This window comes from Aythya fuligula, chromosome 34 (assembly GCF_009819795.1).
Source record: "Aythya fuligula isolate bAytFul2 chromosome 34, bAytFul2.pri, whole genome shotgun sequence".
Taxonomy (NCBI): Eukaryota; Metazoa; Chordata; class Aves; order Anseriformes; family Anatidae; genus Aythya; species Aythya fuligula.
In genome coordinates, this window is record NC_045592.1 from 234488 (window position 1) to 252039 (window position 17552).

At 49.0% G+C, this 17552-nt stretch overlaps 1 protein-coding gene across 1 annotated transcript; it reads right to left on the reverse strand.

The window, feature by feature from the left end:
• Positions 1–13957: 13957 nt before the first annotated feature.
• LOC116500325 (olfactory receptor 14A16-like) lies at positions 13958–14917 on the reverse strand. Its single transcript, XM_032205249.1, has one exon. The coding sequence runs from the start codon at positions 14915–14917 to the stop codon at positions 13958–13960; it is 960 nt and encodes a 319-aa protein (XP_032061140.1).
• Between the last annotated feature and the right edge of the window lie 2635 nt (positions 14918–17552).

The window sequence follows — 17552 nt, forward strand, 5'->3', positions numbered from 1 at the left end:
TAGGTGAGTGACCCTTGGCACAGGCTACCTGTGGGTCTTTCACAAAGGCAAGTGCCATGTACTGTATGTATCTTTAGAAGTCTGTGCCTTTGAGCCTGCTTGCAGAGTGATAGGAATGAATGAGAGAGCTTCTTGGTGAGAAATACTGCTTTATATAGACAGATTGTGAAAAATGTTGTGGGTTTGCTTTTCCCTTCTTAATGAACTGTTCAATGCTCCTCTGATATCAGCTGCACCTCTGATCTTATCGTCACCTTCTTGTAGGGAGGTGGAGATAGATACCTCCCATTTCTAGATCATTTACCCTTGGAGGACCACCCGTGTCTGTTGTGTCCATGGTAGTAACTGGTAAGCGATTTCCCTGTCCTGATCTGGACACATGAGCTTTCTCCTCTTCTCCTCTTCTTCTGCTGTGGACAGGACTCAGAGAGTGACCCACTGTGCACCTGGTGGCCAGCCAAGGTCAACCCACCATACTAGAGTTTCATGGATGCTTTTGAATAATGATATATTTCCCTTTATTTAATATTTCCCCCAACATGCGTGCTGAACCTAAGACCAAAAGTCCTCAGTAAGTCCTCAGCTTGGGTCCACCTGGAGCACTGGAGTGAAGCCATAAACACTGGAAGGATGCGCCCTCTCCTGGGACTGCTGGAAGCCTCTGCATTCTCCACAGGAGCTGGGAGATTATAGAGGACACCCTGATGCCCTGTTCACCATCTCCATGTCCATGGGACCCTCAAAAATGTCCTTCAGTCCTAAGATACAGCCTAACTTCTTATATCAGGAACCTGGAGAAATTGCCCCAGAAATCTCAACAGTCTGGTGCACACAAGTAAATACACACAAACACACACAAATATGCATGTCCAAACACACAAACACACATCTCATCCACACACAAAGATGTGTACACAAGGCATGGGCACAGCCAACCAGACACAGACCAACTCCAACAGGGAATAGCACTTTCACAGCCACCATGCCACCACTAGCACACAGAGCCATGAGCAACACACCTGGCCCCACCCCCTTCCTCACCTCAGCCTGCTCTGCTGTGAAGGTCATGAGCACTCCATGCATCCCCTGCAGCACTTACCCATGGGCACAGATGCACCCATGGCTCCCTGAGTGTGGGCGTGGTGTTTGGAACCACCCCGATGTCCTACCCAGGCTCTGAGCTGTTCCCCATTTGGCAGCTCCAACTCTGGCTCTCTTCAGTTCCTGCTCTCCTCCTCCTCCTCTGACCAGCCCCACCTGAGCTTGGCCAGCAAAGCAGGCACATACATTCACCTCCAACACACCAAGAGTATTCAGCAAACAGCCATCACCAGAGCTGAATAAGAAGGTAGGACAGAGCCTAGCGACTGGGCACGGCGTCTGGACAGACCAGCCCTGACCAGCCCCCTGTCCACATGCAGCTGCCCACGTGCATCCCCTCCTCTCCTCTTCCACAGGATTCTTCCTCCTCAATCCACTTTGATCCCTTCCTTTCTCAGCCACAGTCACTTCCCCACTTATCAACTTTTTCTAACTATATTTCCCCCGCTGATCCCTAGTTTGCTGTACCTGTCCACTCACTTGATAGTTCAGATACCATTGCCTACATCATTTGGACCTTCACTGGCATCACACATGGGTTCCCTGGACACAGATGCCTTTGCTAGACTTGATGCCCAGAGGGTCCCCACTGCTCCCCTCCAGCTCTCTGTGCCATTTGGCCATTGCTCACATCTCTGCCCACCAAGGGCTCGTGAGATACTGCTGTCCCTCACAGCCCTGCCTGTACTCTGCTCCCTTTCTCCCACTGTGCTCTGTCACTACCAGCACTTTCTCATGCCTTGTCCCAAGGCTCCCACCCCATGTCCAGCTGGCATCACTGCAGGGCAGCCCTCGCCAGGGCCCAGGCATCTGCCTGCAGCTTCCACAGCTGCTGCTCCTGATGGCCTCCTGAGGCCTGCCTGCTCCAGGCCCATCACACTGTTGTGAGGAGGTGACCTCAGCAGCAGCAGCCCAGACATGGTGGACAGAGCTGTCCCCTGCCAGAGCTGCCCCCTGTGTCCCATGGGGTTTGTGATGCACTCGATGACATCGCCATGTCTGCCTGCCTGCCACCAGGTAGTCAGGTCACTGCAGTAGGAATGGCATCACAACCCACCTCCCAGCCATGTAACTGGGACCTTCCTCCACCTCTCCCCTCTCCCCAGCTCCCAGCACTTCTGGGTTGGTTTCCTGATAGTTCAGGTGATGTAAAATCCTAGAATCCCAGCCACTCACCCGTCTCTCTCCCAGTTACCTGTGTGTACACATCTAACTCTGTATATAAATTTACCTTTACTTGCACATATAGCTGTAGTTACAGCTGTAGCTATACAAATATATTTCACTATACAGACAGAAAGATGTGAATATTCCCATCAAGAAAGGCAGATAATAAAAATATGTATATATGTATATATATATATATGTATATATATTATCCCCTGTACTTGGATTGCCAGAATTTCTCTTACACATTGCACTTCATCTCCTCATCTTTGAGGTATTTCCATCTGGCCTTACGAAACAACCCATGCTGGAAATCACCTTTCCAGCAGAGCGTGTGGACATGCGTTTTCCACTCTTCTGCAGAGTTCCCCTCCACTTGCTCTTGCTCTTTGGTCATTCAGATACTTCTCATATACGCAGTTGCTTCTAGGGAGTTTGGGGAGGGAGTTTGGGCCTCCTTTAAGGTACCTGTAGAGAGCGATAAGGTCACCCCTGAGCCTCCTTTTCTCCAGGCTGAACAATCCCAGCTCCCTCAGCCGGATCATAGAGTCCAGCTCCTGGCACCACACAGGTCTGCCCAAAATTTTAGACCATGTGACTAAGTGCACAGTCCAATTGCTTCTGACAGGCTTGGTGCCGTGACTCTGTATCTGGGGAGCCTGTTCCAGTGTGTAACTACCTCTCAGTGAAGAACCTCTTCCTGATATTCAGCCTGAACCTCACCTGTCACAGCTTGACACCATTCCCTCTGGTCCTATCACTGGTCACTAAAGAGAATAGAAGGGTGCCTGCCACTCCACTCCCCCTCGTGAGGGAGCTGTAGACCATGACGAGGTCTCCCCTCAGCCTCCCCTTTTCCAGGCTGAACAGGCCAAGTGACCTCAGCTGCTCCTCATACATCATCCCCTCTAGGTCCTTCACCATCTTTGTAGTCTTTCACTCTCCAATAGTTTCATATCCTTTCTGTACTGTGGTGCCCAGAACTGCACACTCAAGGTGAGACCCCAACCGTGCAAGGTAGAGCGGGACAATCAACTGACTAGCAATGCCGTGCTTGATGCATCCCAGGATACGGTTGGCCCTCCTGGCTGCCAGGGCACACTACTGGCTCATATTCAGCTTGCTATCAACCAAAACCCCCAGATCCCTCTCTGAAAGGCTGCTCTCCAGTGTCTCGTCACCCAAGGAACAGAGTTCCCCTGAAGGAGAGCAGTACAAAGGGAAGGGTTTCTGGCACACTCCTGAGAGGCCTGTGGGAGCTGCAGGCCACACCAGTCTCTGAGACACTAGACAACTTTCCACCAAGATCCAGATCCCAAAGAGGCACCAGGTCCCAAGGAAACCTGGCCCTGATTTGTTCCCCATCATGAGGACACATTGAGCCATGCCCAGACAAGCCCTACGGCTCAGGGTAGCCCTAGCATGAGGATCCACGAGTCACAAGCTCCCACAGCAGCCACAAGCCCTGTCCAGCCTCCCCCACAGCCCACGACTTGCACCTTTGGACAGCTGACAGCCTCTGTGTCACCCCTTGAGAAGGAGCTCCTGACAACCTTACCTTTCGAGGAGACCTGCAGGAGCCCTGAGACCATGGCAGTAAGGGTGGAAGTAATGGTCACTCTCCAGGAACCCTTCATGCTGCTGGCCCTCATCTCAGGACAAGGGATGCCCGCCCTGGCTCCTCAACCACAACTCCTCTGCAAGGTGCCCCTGCTCCTCTGCCCATCAGCGAGGGTTGGGCAGCGAGGGTTTTGTCACATCAGGGCTCCATGCACAACAGAAAATTGTCATTTTATTGGTGTAAGCCTGAAGATTGCCTACAGTTATTTTAAGAATTTCAAAAATTTCACTTCAATCAGCTGAAATGATTGAACACTTCTAATACAATATCTGAGGTGTCCCATGAAATCAAAATGATCATATGATGATTATTACAGCAGGAGAAAAAATACTGATCTTCCTCTGTAGTCGCATTGCCAGAACTCTGTCTCTTGAGCACTGCATTTCATCTTCCCCATCAGAGAATCATAGAATCATAAGTCAACGTTGGAAAATGCCTCCAAGATCAGGTCGTCCAACCGTTGCCCTACTGCCAATGTCACCCACTAAACCGTGTTCCTAAGCACCATGTCCAACTTTTCCTTAAACACCCCCAGGGATAGTGACTCCACCACTTCCCTGGACAACCTGTCCCAATGCCTGACTACTCTTTCTGAGAAGAAATGTCTCCTAATTTCTAACCTAACCCAACCCCCAGTAAAATTTGAGGCCCTTCCCTCTAGTCCTATCACTAGTTTCCTGTGAGAAGAGGCCACCACTCAGCTCCCCACCACTTCCTTTCAGGTAGCTGTAGAGAGCAACAAGGTCTCCTCTGAGCCTCCTCTTCACCAGACTAAACAACCCCAGTTCCCTCAGCTGCTCCTCATAGCACTCATTTTCCAGGCCCTCCACCAGGTTTGTAGCCCTTCTCTGGACATGCTCCAGCACCTGGATGTCCTTCTGGAAGTGAGGGGCCCAAAACTAAACAGAGTACACGAGGTACGGCCTCACCAGAGCAGAGTACAGGGGGATGATCACCTCCCTGGTCCTGCTGGTTACACTACTCCTGATACAAGCCAGGATACTGTTGACCTTCTTGGCCACCTTGGCATGCTGCCACCTCATGTTCAGGCAAGTTTTGACCACACCCCCAGATCCCTTTCCTCTGCTCAGCTTTTGAGCCACTCTGCCCCAAGCCTGTAGCCTTGCATTGGGGTTATTGTGAGCAAAGGGCAGGACCTGGCAATTAGCCATGGTGAATCTCATCCCACTGGCTTCTGCCCATCAATCCAACCTGTCCAGGTCCCCCTGCAGGGCCTTCCTACACTCCAGCAGTTTGACACTTCCCCCCAACTTGGTGTTACCTGCAAACTTACTGAGGGTGCACTCAATTCCCACACCCAAATCATCAATAAAGATATTAAAGATGATGGGTCCCAACACCAACCCTTGGGGAACACCACTGGTGACTGCTCGTCAGCTGGATTTCACTTCATTCACCACTACTCTCTGGGCCTATCTGTCCAGCCAGCTTTTAACCCAGCATAGAGTGTACCTGTCCAAGCCAAGGGCTGCCAGCTTCTCCAGGAGAATACTGTGGGAGACTGTGTCAAAGGCCTTGCTGAAGGCTAGGCGGACTACATCAACAGGTTTTCCCTCATCCCCCAGGCAGGTCACTGGTCATAGAAGGAGATGACTCTGGTCAGGCAGGACTTTCAGGTATTTCCAGCTGGCCTGATTAAAGAGACCATATCAGAAGTCACCTTTCCAGCAGACTATCTGGACATGTGCAGTTTCCATTGTTCTGCAGAGTTTCCCTCCACTTGGTCTTTGGTCATTCAGATACTTCTCATACATCGAGTTGCTTCTTGTGACTTAAGAGGAATTCAACTTGCCTGTCTTTTGGTAGTCTCTCTCTCATCATCCATGTAGACAACTCTGTAGCTGTATTTCTCATTTACCATTTCCCATCTATTTGAGTCAGATGTTTTTTTGTACACTTATCCTCTGTGCATGGTTCAACTTGGATATGGCTCATTGCTGTGGACTTATTTTTTACTTTTTTTTTTCTTTTTTTTTTTTAACGTGTGTTTCTTTGCTGTATTTTTTGTTAAGTATTGATAACAAAGACACACACATAAATAACAAGAAAAAACTGTTTGCATCTACTTTTCTCTGGTAAGGAGGCAGCAGCTGGTGCAAAGAATCTGTAACATCCACCTGCAGACTTCAGTGGAGAAGTCTGGTGTAATTAAAAGTGATGCAAGTCACGGTGGCTGATGAGAGAAGTGGTGGGGATGGAGAGCTGAGCAGCAAGGTCGTCCATACAGTCTAGGACTTCAAGGGAATGCGTTTCCTATCCATCCAGACCTCCTTAGGAGACACTTTGGATCCATGTCAACTGGTGAATGCTGCTAAATTAAATAAGATTACATACGAAAATGTTGTTTTGTAAAGTGGTCATTGAAAACTTCCTCTTTAAACTGCATTCTTGAAACCTCACTAATTAACTGTACAAGTCTGGAAGACCGGATGAAAATGGCTGAATTGTAATGAGCCCCATGGTGCATTTGGTGCTGAGTCCATAAACCTCAGGTAGTAAGAAGAGAATGATGTAACTGCAGGAGAAGTTCAAGTCAGTAGGAAACTTTGAAATGTCTAGGAGTATTAATAGGCCCCAGTGAGGGTCATTACTGACAAGGCCTCCCCATGGACTTGTTAGAACAGACAATTGGAGGCCATGATTGCAGGTAGGCAAAGGCACTGGGCAGGAGACTCTGATGCTGAGTAAAGGCCTTGGTTTGTTTGGTGAAGCAGAAAGGCCAAGCCCTGGCCCTCAGCCCCTGGGCAGGGAAGTCCTGTCCCCCACCCATGGCTCAGGGCTCTTCCTGGGGCAGTGGGATGTGGGGTGTGTAATGCTGTGTGAAGGACAACGCTATGACACCTGCTGGCCTCCCCATTGGGTTGCTGCCCTGCACTGTCCTATCACTTTCCACTTTTCCCTGCAGGCTGTAGGCACCCGCCTTGCTTCTCCACTTTGCTCTCACCCTGGCATTTCCGTATTTTCACTGTTGTCTGCCCACCCTCACTGGCACATCTTTGAAACACAATGGCATGAGCTGACCACAGACTTCTGCGTGACCTCTAGCACCACGGCACTACCCTTTCAGTGACATTTCCTCCTCCTCATGCCCGCTCTGAACCATCCAAACAGCACTTTGTAGCAGTTATGACATTCTTCTGCTGTTTCTCATCACCAGAGAAAGCTCCATAATTCACAGCCCCCTTTTTTAGTAGGTGTCCGAAGCCATCAGCCTTCTGGAGACCTATGGCCTGACCAGACAGAAGAAACCTCACCAGGATCTTCCAAGCCATATAACTGCTGCTGGCCTTTTAGCTTCTCAGGTAGATATAAAACCCACACCCAAGGCCTCTTCCTGCATGGGGCCTGTCAGGCTCTCAGACAGAGGGCATCTCACAATCAGTGTGCCAAGCAGGTGCCTTCTGCTGCCTTATCAGGGATGCTGGCAGGTGTAAGTTGAAAAGCACAGATGTCAGCCAGGAGGCAAGGGCTGACAAATCAGCTACTTCAGGAAGAAGCCACCTCAAAGGCCCTGTCTCCAGCCATGTTATTGCCACTGGCCTGTGTGCTCCAGAGTCAGAGGTGACCAGATGGTTTTAATGGATTTGAAGTTTCTGAGGCACAACAGACCTCCAAATAATATACCCACATCGCAACCTGGTTGTGGGCCAGGACTTGACCCAATTAAAAGGAAAAATTTTAATGGATTTTATCAATAAATTTTCTACCATACCATTGCTTCAAATATGGAAACCATCTTCACAGGATCTACTGTGTTCATAGTAATACACGATGTTTCTCTCCCTTTGCCTCTCTTTTCTTCTTACTCTACCTTTCAGGATTTCAGAGAGCTCTCCAGTAGAGAAAGTCATTGAATCACAAAATAACTCATGTTGGAAGAGACCCCTGAATGGCATCCTCTTCAGATTTCCTGCTCAAGGGAGCCTAAACTAGATGCGGTTGGTCAAGGGCTCCTCTGTGCTTGGCACCACCCAGAAAGGATCTGAAAGTGTGCTCCATCCTGTAATTCCGAGACTTAATGACGACATTCAACAGTGTTGGCCCAAGTGCTGATCATTGAGGGATGCTGCTAGGAACTGCCTGACAGGAGAACTTTGCAGCACAGATGACACCTGGGCCTGATTGTCCAGCCAAATTCCCACCCACAGCCTCATCCATTTGTTAAGTCCACATAGCATCAATCAGGCTATGAGAAGTCTCTGGGAGACAAAGTGACAGGCCAAGGTGCAGGTAGACAGTGTCCCTTTCTTTCCCCTCCCCTATGGGTTCAGCAATCCTGTTTTTGTCCTTCAAGTGCCTGGAGGTGGCTGTGGAAAAACTTGCACCATCACCTTCTGAGGGACTAAGATGAGGCTGACCAACCATAATTCTTTCCACCCTCTTTTCTCCTCTTCTGGAAGACAGGTTTGATGTCATTCCAAGTCTCCAGAAAGCTCTCTGGTCCCTCTGGCACATTTGCTGACATAGTCTGGGAAGGAAAGGGAAGGTGATGCAGGAGACAGGCAAGAACACACAAGTTTTTCCCTTGCACACCCAAAGGCAGGGCATTGCAGTGGTTGTGGTGTCCCTGTGGCACCTGCTGCCTCTCCCAGATTCTGGAAGGCACCCCAGCCCTGCAGTGCATTGCCCTGCTCTGCACTCATCTGAGATGCCCCACAGCATGAGGAATGGACACAGGCTGAGGGCATTTGTGCTCACTCAGGTTTACCTCAGTACACGCACAAAATGAATGCACTGAAGCCTCATCTGTGCAAGGCATGCAGGTGGACTTCTGACTGATCCATTCTGTGTCCTTCTGTGGAGGAACAAAACAACCTATCTGAGCTGGGTTAAGAGCCAAAAAAGTCACCCAAGAAGTAACCAGGACAATATCCAGCCCTTGTTCTGTACCATTTGTATCATGACAGGTCCCAGACTTTCCAATACATCTTCATTAATCAGCACCCCGCAAGTAAAACACGGATATAATTCCCTTAGTCTATGGGCCACCTCTCTGAAATCTTCATAAAATGTTCAAGGAGTCCATTTAGTCCATGAATTGGGTTCTATCTCTTGCTGTGGCCCCACAGGACAGGAGAAGACATATATTACATGGAGTGACAGGGCACCAATGCCAGCTCAGGTTAGGTCACTGCTGCACTTGCACTGCTCCTTGTGAGGCTCCTCTGCTATTGGTTCGAGTGGTACCTCCTACAGAACATGGCTGCGTGGTGCTTATCTGCCTGCTGGGTTAAACCACAGCACAGACCAGGCCGCAGAATCTGACTCATTGCAATGAGCTCCTCCCCTCACCCCTGCTCCAGCCTGGGCTTGTCCACCGGCCACAGTCCTTTAGAGGTGTATCTGTTCCAACACAGCCTTATTCATGAGCCACAGTCCCTTCAGAGCTTTACCTACTGTGTCATGGAATTACCAGCGGCCACGGATGCTTGCAGGTGTGCCTTCAGAGGTGTACACTTATCCATGGGCCACATTCACTTCATTCACAGGCATACCTGATCTAGTGTGGCCTTTTCCATTCCAGAAGCATGATGTGGAGTTCTGGCCTGCAATGTAGAGATTCAATACAAAAACAATTCAAGCAAATGTGGGTCTGGGACATACATGTATTGGCTGATAGAGGACCATTAGGATCAGGCATTGGAAGAAGCCTGATGTGTTGTGAGGAAACCACGGGTATTGGTAAATCCTCAGAAAAATAAAGGGTTCTATTTCAAGATAAAGCCAGAAAGGATGGAGAGAAATTAGGACAGCTTTGGCAATCATGGGGTCAGAGTGAGCTGGGAAAGTGAGTGTGTGGTAATAGTATGCAGGGATGCAAGCACAGGTAGAGGAAAATTTGGGACAGGCTGTGGAGGGGGATGGCAGAGGGCCACCGTGGGGCTGGAGCCCCCAGTGGAACTGATGTCCTTAGGACTACAGCTGCAGCCTCTTCCACTGAGGCCCATCAGAGGACACTGGTCCCTTACAGCCCCGAGGCCATGTTACCTCCTCAACCCCACAGAGCCTGGCAAGTGTCCTACCAGTGTCCTACACTTGGAATTGCACACTTCCATATCACACTGCCCTTCCAGAGCCCTGAGCAGCCCAGGAAGTGCAGGATCCCCCTTCCCAGGGGATGCGCTCAGGCCTTGGCCATCCCCCTTGGTGAAACACATCAAGGGCTTTCAGAGCAACTTCTCCATTTGATTTTCCACCTGTAACCAGTGCCTCTGATTTCCTCCTCCACCATCTCCAGGGATGGGCACCTTGTCTGGTTATTTCTCTCTTGGCCTCTTCTGGGATAACTCTCATCACGGTTGGCCAACACCCTCAAACATTTGGGGGCTTGCTTCTGTCCTTTACTTCTTCAGACCTGCTTCAGGATCTGCAGTTCAGGAACTTGGCAGCAGAGGGCAAATCAACATGCAAAACTCCCTCACAAGCCAAGGCTTTGGGCATAATTCTCCTGAAGTCTTCAATTCCTATGGGGTTCATTAGGGAGATGCCAGGAATCTCCTTAAAAGGACTGACTTCAATAACAATAACAATAACAATAACAATAACAATAACAATAACAATAACAATAACAATAACAATAATAATAATAATAATAATAATAATAATAATAATAATAATAATAACAACGACCCTTATAGGAAAGAATCTAAGAATCTCTTCTTTCTGCTGTGTGTTTTTTTTTAGTTGTTTACCTACAGATAAAATACCGGCAACCTCTAACTGATATTAATTCTGAATGTCTTCTAAGGGACTTTGAACATGTTTTTTTAAAGACAGAAGGTCCTGTGTCATATCTCATAGTCCCAAATGAGTGCTTCAGCTGTTCCAGGACATCCTTGAGGCAGCAGCAACATCTCTGTGGGCAACTGAATCAAGTCCTGAAGGACATTGTAGGCCAAATTGAATGTATGTGGAAAATTCCTTAATTTAATGTGATAAATTTGTAAGAAGACTTCAGTTTCAGAACTTTTTATGCTTGTCCACAAATTCTCACCTTTTTTTTTTTTTTTTTTTTAATAGGTCATGTACATGGACCAGCAAGATGATGACATCCCCCTTTATGTAAAGAAAAAAAAATGCAACTCTTTCCAAAAATGTATTTCTTCCCAACACTTGGAAGGGAGATTATGTTCCGAGGACATGCACATATTGGCACATTTCACCTTTACATCTCAGGGCTAAGCAGAGCAGAGAGCAAGGTTAGAGAAGTTGGATACATCCTGCTTTTATCTCTTTGCTGTCAAGCAATGGCCAGTCCTGTGCTAGGACTTCCCTCACACATCCTTCCTGTTTATGAGCCAGCCAAATCTTTATGGCACAAGTGGCAGACTCCAAACAATACCCAAAAGCCCAGAGCACAGACTTATCAGTGAATCATAGAATCATTTAGGTTGGAAATGACCTCTAGGATTATCCAGTCCAACCTTTAACCTAGCACTGCCCAGTCCACCATTAAAACATGTCATGTAGCCCTACATCTTCATGTTTTTTAAAGACCTCCAAGGATGATGACTCAACTACTTCCCTTGGCAGCCTGTTCCAATACTTCACAACTCTTTCAGAGAAGAAATTGTTCCTAATATCCAACCTAAACCTCCTCTGGCAGAACTTAAGTCTTATCACTTTTGTCTTATCACTTGGTGCTTGGGAAAACAGACCAACCCCAACTTCACTATAGCCCCATTTACAGTGATTGTAGAGTATGATAAGGTCTCCCCTGAACCTCCTTTTTAAGCCCAGAGTAGAGCCGAGGAAGGTAAATATGACCCCTGTCTTCAAGGAAGGCAAGAAGGAGGACATGGGTAACTAGAGGCCAGACAGCCTCTCCTCAGTTCCTGGGAAGGTGATGGAGCAGCTAATCCTGGAAAACATTTCCAAGTACATGGAGGACAAGAAAGTGATCAGGAGTGGTCAACATGGCTTCACCACGGGTTTCTTATGACTTACCAACTTGATAGCCTTCTCCAATGAAAAGACTGCCTTGGTAAATGAGGGGAGAGAAGGGGATATTGTCTGCCTTTTCTTTAGAAAGGCTCTTGAGATGTCTCTCATAAGATCCTGATAGAGAAGCTGATGACATCTGAGTAGAATGAGGAGGCAGTGAGGTGAACTGAAAAGTGCCTGGACAGCTGGGCTCACAGCCCTGTGACACACAGTCTAGGTGGAGGTCAGTCATGAGCAGAGCAATGTGGGGTCAATATTGCATCCTTCCAGACCTCAACCATTTTGTAATTTTGTGATCCTGTGATATCCTTTCTGGCAAATCAGAATTGCTGGGCATCTCCCTGAAGTGCCAGGGCACTGATGTGTACAGTGTGTAGAAGAGAAGGAGTAACCAGAGTTCTGTGTGGGGTTACAGAGGTCTCATTTTGGATAGCAGAGATGGTGTGACAGCCCATAACAGGAGCGCAGCCAGGAGTGGACAGGCTTGTAAGGCACGGAGGGGGAGCAGACATTTCTAAAGGAGAGCAGTGGCAATGCAAGGAGATCTGCCCTGGTGTTGCTGATGAGAGTTCATGGCTTTGAATGAGCAGGCAGACTAACATGGGTGACCTTGTAGTTGCTGTCACCTAGAGACCTCCTGTAAGGAAGAAGCAGCAGCTATGGCCTTCCTCGGAAAACTGGAAAATACCTCATGTTTGCAAGTGCCATTCCTCACAAAGGAAGTTGAAACAACCAGATTTCTGCTAGAATACCAACACAGCAGGGAACAAGCCACGTAACGGGTTTCTCTAGGTCATCAATGTTAAATTTATGAGCACTGTTATTCTTAGGTCAGCCAAAGCCCTCCTGGAGTTGAATCTGTCAAGGAACATGAAGAACAACAAGAAAGACTTCTACAAGAAGTGAATCAGTACATCAGCAGTGAAAGGAAGGCTAGGGAAAAGGCAGACCCACTGCTAAATGAAGGGAGGGCCCTGGTGGCAAAGGCCATAGGGAGAGCTGAGGCACTGCTCACTGCCCTCTTTGCCTCACTCTTTCCAACCTTGCCTTCTGGAGTGGCAAGTCCATGAGATCCGTGAGAGGGGTCTTATCCATATTAGATAAAGACAAGGCAGCCCAAGTCTTTTCTCTGGCACCCAGTGAGACAGTGGGCACCAAATGAAACATTGGCAAAACCATCTGAACACAGGAAAGCACTTCTGTACTGTGACTTTGGTTGATGAGTGGCATGGGTTGCTCAGAGAAGCTGTGGAAGCTTCATCCCTAGAGGCAGTCAGATCCCATTTGGACATGGAGTTGGACAACCTGCTCAGGCTGATCCTGCTTGGGGTTGGCCTAGGAAACCTCCAGAGCTCCCTTCCAACCTCAAACGTTCTGTAGTTATGTGATATCTGGCAGTATTTCTGAGAACTTTTCTGTGGTACCTTAAATCGGTCTGAGTCCTGGTGCCCATGGTGCCCAGGAGCGCTGGGGCTGGTGCTGCCCAGGGATGCCAGGAGCTCTGGGGCTGGTGCACCCTCACATCCTGCCCCAGGTGTCTCTTGGTCCCTGGGATCATTGCTGTGACTGAGGGGAGAGGCAGGCCTGGCTGGGGCCTGGCAGTAGTTTTGGGGTGGTGGCCTTGTGGGAACTTGCCGCAGTGCTGTGGCTCCTGTCCACAGGCCTGTCTCTGGGCTGGCCCAGCACCACTGCCCCACTCAAAGCCACAGATCCCAACAGGAGGAAGGAGCCAGACATCTTCAAGACCAGCTCCCACCTGGGATTTTGTACTTTCCCTTTGGTTGATGCCACCAATACTGAGCTTTAAACAACAAGCTCAGCCATCAGGAAGTGAAAAAGTCCCATTTAATTTATATACAGCTATTACTTTGCTACAAGAAAGTCCACATTGATACACACTTTTAAACAGGCTTGGACGGGCTTCATCTGACACAATGCATGTTCATTCCTCAGTATCAGTGGTAGGAGTGAAAGGATTTGGGGGGAGGGTGGGGAGGGATGAAAAGCAGAAGCACCAGCAGTTAAAAATAATGAAATATGAAAACAAGACAAAATATAATAATGCAAAAGAAGGCAACACAAGGTTTGAATGGATACAGGGGGTCACCTTTGGAGAGATATGGGACATTTATGATTCCTGAAAAATGTCCATAAAAGCACTTTCACAATAGCATCCTTTAGTGTTTGCATCCTCATGCTGTAGATGAGGGGGTTCAGTGCTGGGGGAACCACAGAGTAAAGAACTGCCACCACCAGATCCAGGGCTGGAGAAAAGATAGAAGGGGGCTTCAGGTAGGCAAACACACCAGTGCTGATTAACAAAGAGATCACGACCAAATGAGGGACACATGTGGAAAAGGCTTTGTGCCGTCCCTGCTCAGAGGGCATCCTCTGCACAGTCCTGAAGATCTGAACATAGGAGAGAACAATGAAAACAAAACAACCCAAGAACAGAAGACTACTAAATGTGAGAAGTCCAAGATCCCTATGGTAGGAATGTGAGCAGGAGAGCTTGAGGATCTTGGGGATTTCACAGAAGAACTGGTCCACAGCATTTTCTCCGCAGAGGGGCAGTGAAAATGTATTGGCAGTGTACAGTACAGCATTGAGAAAGCCACTGCCCCAGGCAGCTGCTGCCATCTGGGCACAAGCTCTCCTGTCCAGGAGGGTCCCGTAGTGCAGGGGCTTGCAGATGGCAACGTAGCGGTCATAGGCCATGATGGTAAGAAGGGAACAGTCCGATGACATCAAAAAGACAAACAGAAATTCCTGTGCAACGCATCCTGCATAGGAAATGGTCCTGGTGTCCCAGAGGGAATTGGTCATGGCTTTGGGGACAGTGGTGGAGATGCAGCCCAGGTCGAGGAGGGCGAGGTTGAGGAGGAAGAAGTACATGGGGGTGTGGAGGCGGTGGTCGCAGGCTACGGCGGTGAGGATGAGGCCGTTGCCCAGGAGGGCAGCCAGGTAGATGCCCAGGAAGAGCACGAAGTGCAGGAGCTGCAGCTCCCGCATGTCTGCGAATGGCAGGAGGAGGAACTCGGTGATGGAGCTGTTGTTGGACATGTGCTGCCTGTTGGGTATGGAGATCTGTACAGGTAGTAAAAGACAACGACATGTTAGGACAGGTTTCTCTGAGTGAAGCCTATGCCATTCCTTTTAGACCTCCCCTGCCATACTCAAACGCTTTTTGCTTCTCTGCTGGAATCTTTGGTTTAGCTCCATGACATGAGCTTCATTTTTAAGGTTCAGTCTTGAATGAGGAACAGGGGGCTCTGGTTCTGGTCTCGCAAGGGAATCAGACCTGACCAGTGCAGGGAGTGCACAGGAACATGGCAGGAGGGCAAGGTTTTATTTTCAGATTTTGTCATATGAAATCCCTTCTTACACAAAAAGGAATAGTATCACAGAATGGCTCGGGTTGGAAGAGACCTTACAGATAATCTAGTTCCAGACACCTTGCCATGGGCAGGGATGCTACCCACTAGATCACGATGCCCAGGACCTCATCCAACCTGGTCCTGAACACCTCTAGGAACAGGACATTCACAGCCTATCTGGGCAATATGTTTCAGTACCTTGCCTCCCTCTGAGTGAAAAATTCCCTCCGAATCTCCCCTCTTTTAGTTTAAAGCCATTCCCCTGAACCTGTCATTATCTGATTGATCAAAAAGTAGCTCTCCATCTTTTTTATAAGACCCCTTTAAGTACGGAAAAGCTGCAGTGAGGTCACCATGCTCAGCCCCAGCTCTCTCAGCCGTTCTTCGAAGGAGAGGTATGCTGATCATCTTCATGTCAGCATGTTAACATTTGCATTCCGGTGCTACATAATGCAGTTGGCAGAAAGGAGTTTTAGGGACAATGTTTAATACACATTCTCTTCCCACTCTTCATGCCCAAACAGTGTTCTCAGAAGTCAGAAATCCTGAGCATTTCTGATGCACTCACAGTGAATGGCTGTGAGACCTCAGAGGCAAAGGGATTCCCTGTGGCTCAGAGCAGAGCGAGGGAGCTGGCTGGACTTGTCCCCAACTACCTGAGCTTTTGTAGATGGAGGGCAATCACATTTATGTTACCCTGAAAAGAAGCCAAATGCTGCTGAGACCAGATGAATCCACGGCCAATCTGTCAACGCCCAGCCTTTCTCAAGGTACCTGAAAAAAGTCTCAGCACCGCACCTCTAGTCAAGGACACCAATCATTCATTTCACCAACCCAACAGTTGCATGTAGCATCTCTCTGCTTCTTCCACGGGTTTCACATAACACAGAGATGCTATGGAAAAGATTTGCAGCCTGCAGGACAGCTCACAGATTGAAAGGACACCCAAGGAGATATCCAAATGACCTGGTGATGGTCCTTCATGAAGGGAAAGTCAACTCTCTCCCCAGCCTCACAGACTGCATTGCCCACAACCCCCAGGCAGCTGACCCCCTCTGCAGTTGCAGCACAGGTGGAAATGGGCAAGTGGCTGGAGAGATGCACCTCTGCTCTGCTGGAGCTCTGGCTGCAGAATACCTGCTCCATGCCTTGGACTCATGGCTGTGAGGGCAGAGGCTTTTCTGGGTGGGAGAGGAGGCAAGGGGGCATGCTCAGAGGTCTGCACTGAATGGAAAAAAATATGGAGTATTCTGATGAATTCTCCCTCGGACGAGACTTCTTATTAATCGTCCTCTCATTCCCTGATCATATCCCTGATACCTAAAGGTTTTCTTTCTGGGAGCTGTTTCCCTGTCTTATTCCTGTTTCTGCTCACAGCCTCATCCAAATCTGTGCACAGTAAACTTTGCCCTTCAGAAACCTGCCAATATGCAAGAGACTGCTTAGCTGCTTGTGCATCTTTGCAGGTGGAAAAGGACCTGTCAGAAAGCCCAGATGGAGTCAGCAAAGTCGATGCTGTTTCTTTCAATATGAAGAGGAGAGGCTGAAGGTACATTTGGAGCAGCTCACAAACATACCGATCATCAAAGTTCCAGTTCAGGAGTCTCAGCAATGTGCTCATATTTCTCTTGGATTTCTTCCTGCTTCCTCTCCCTTCCAGTAGAGTAGGAAACTGAAAATAGGGCAGAAAATCCCTATTTTAACCTTGCTTGCTTAGAAAAATTGTTTGGGAAATGCCCTTGATGTACAATGGATCTGTGAGCAGGCTGCACCAGGCAGCAGCCTCCCACCAGCAGCAGGACCCTGCCCTGACAGGGGGGCTCCTTCCACCCGCAGCATCTCCCCGCAGCGCCCCGGGCAGCTCCCCGGGCAGGCTGAGTGCTGAGCCTGGCAGGCGGCAGAGGCCCTGGCCCGGCACACAGCCCCTGGGGCACAGCAGGGACCCTGCTCTGAACCACAGCCCTGGACACCCCTGCCTGCACCCTCAGCTTCACAGCGTGCAGCTGGCCCACGACAGGGGAGCCCTTGGGGCCTGGACAATGACCGTATGGCAGGGAACCGCTGCGCTGGAGCATGTCCTTCTCTACAAGAAATAGACATGCTCTGACTACAGCCTCATCTGCTCTGGAAAAATCCAGGTCTAGGGCACATCCAGGATACTCCAGTGCATTTCAATGCACGTATACTTACTGTGTTAAGGGTTGCAAGCATTGCTTTTCCATATACTCTCAGCTTTCTAACACTCCACACAGTCTTTAACAACTCTCCCTTCATTGTCCTCCCAATGACAGCTGCAGGCAGTGCCCTCAGCCCTGCTGCGC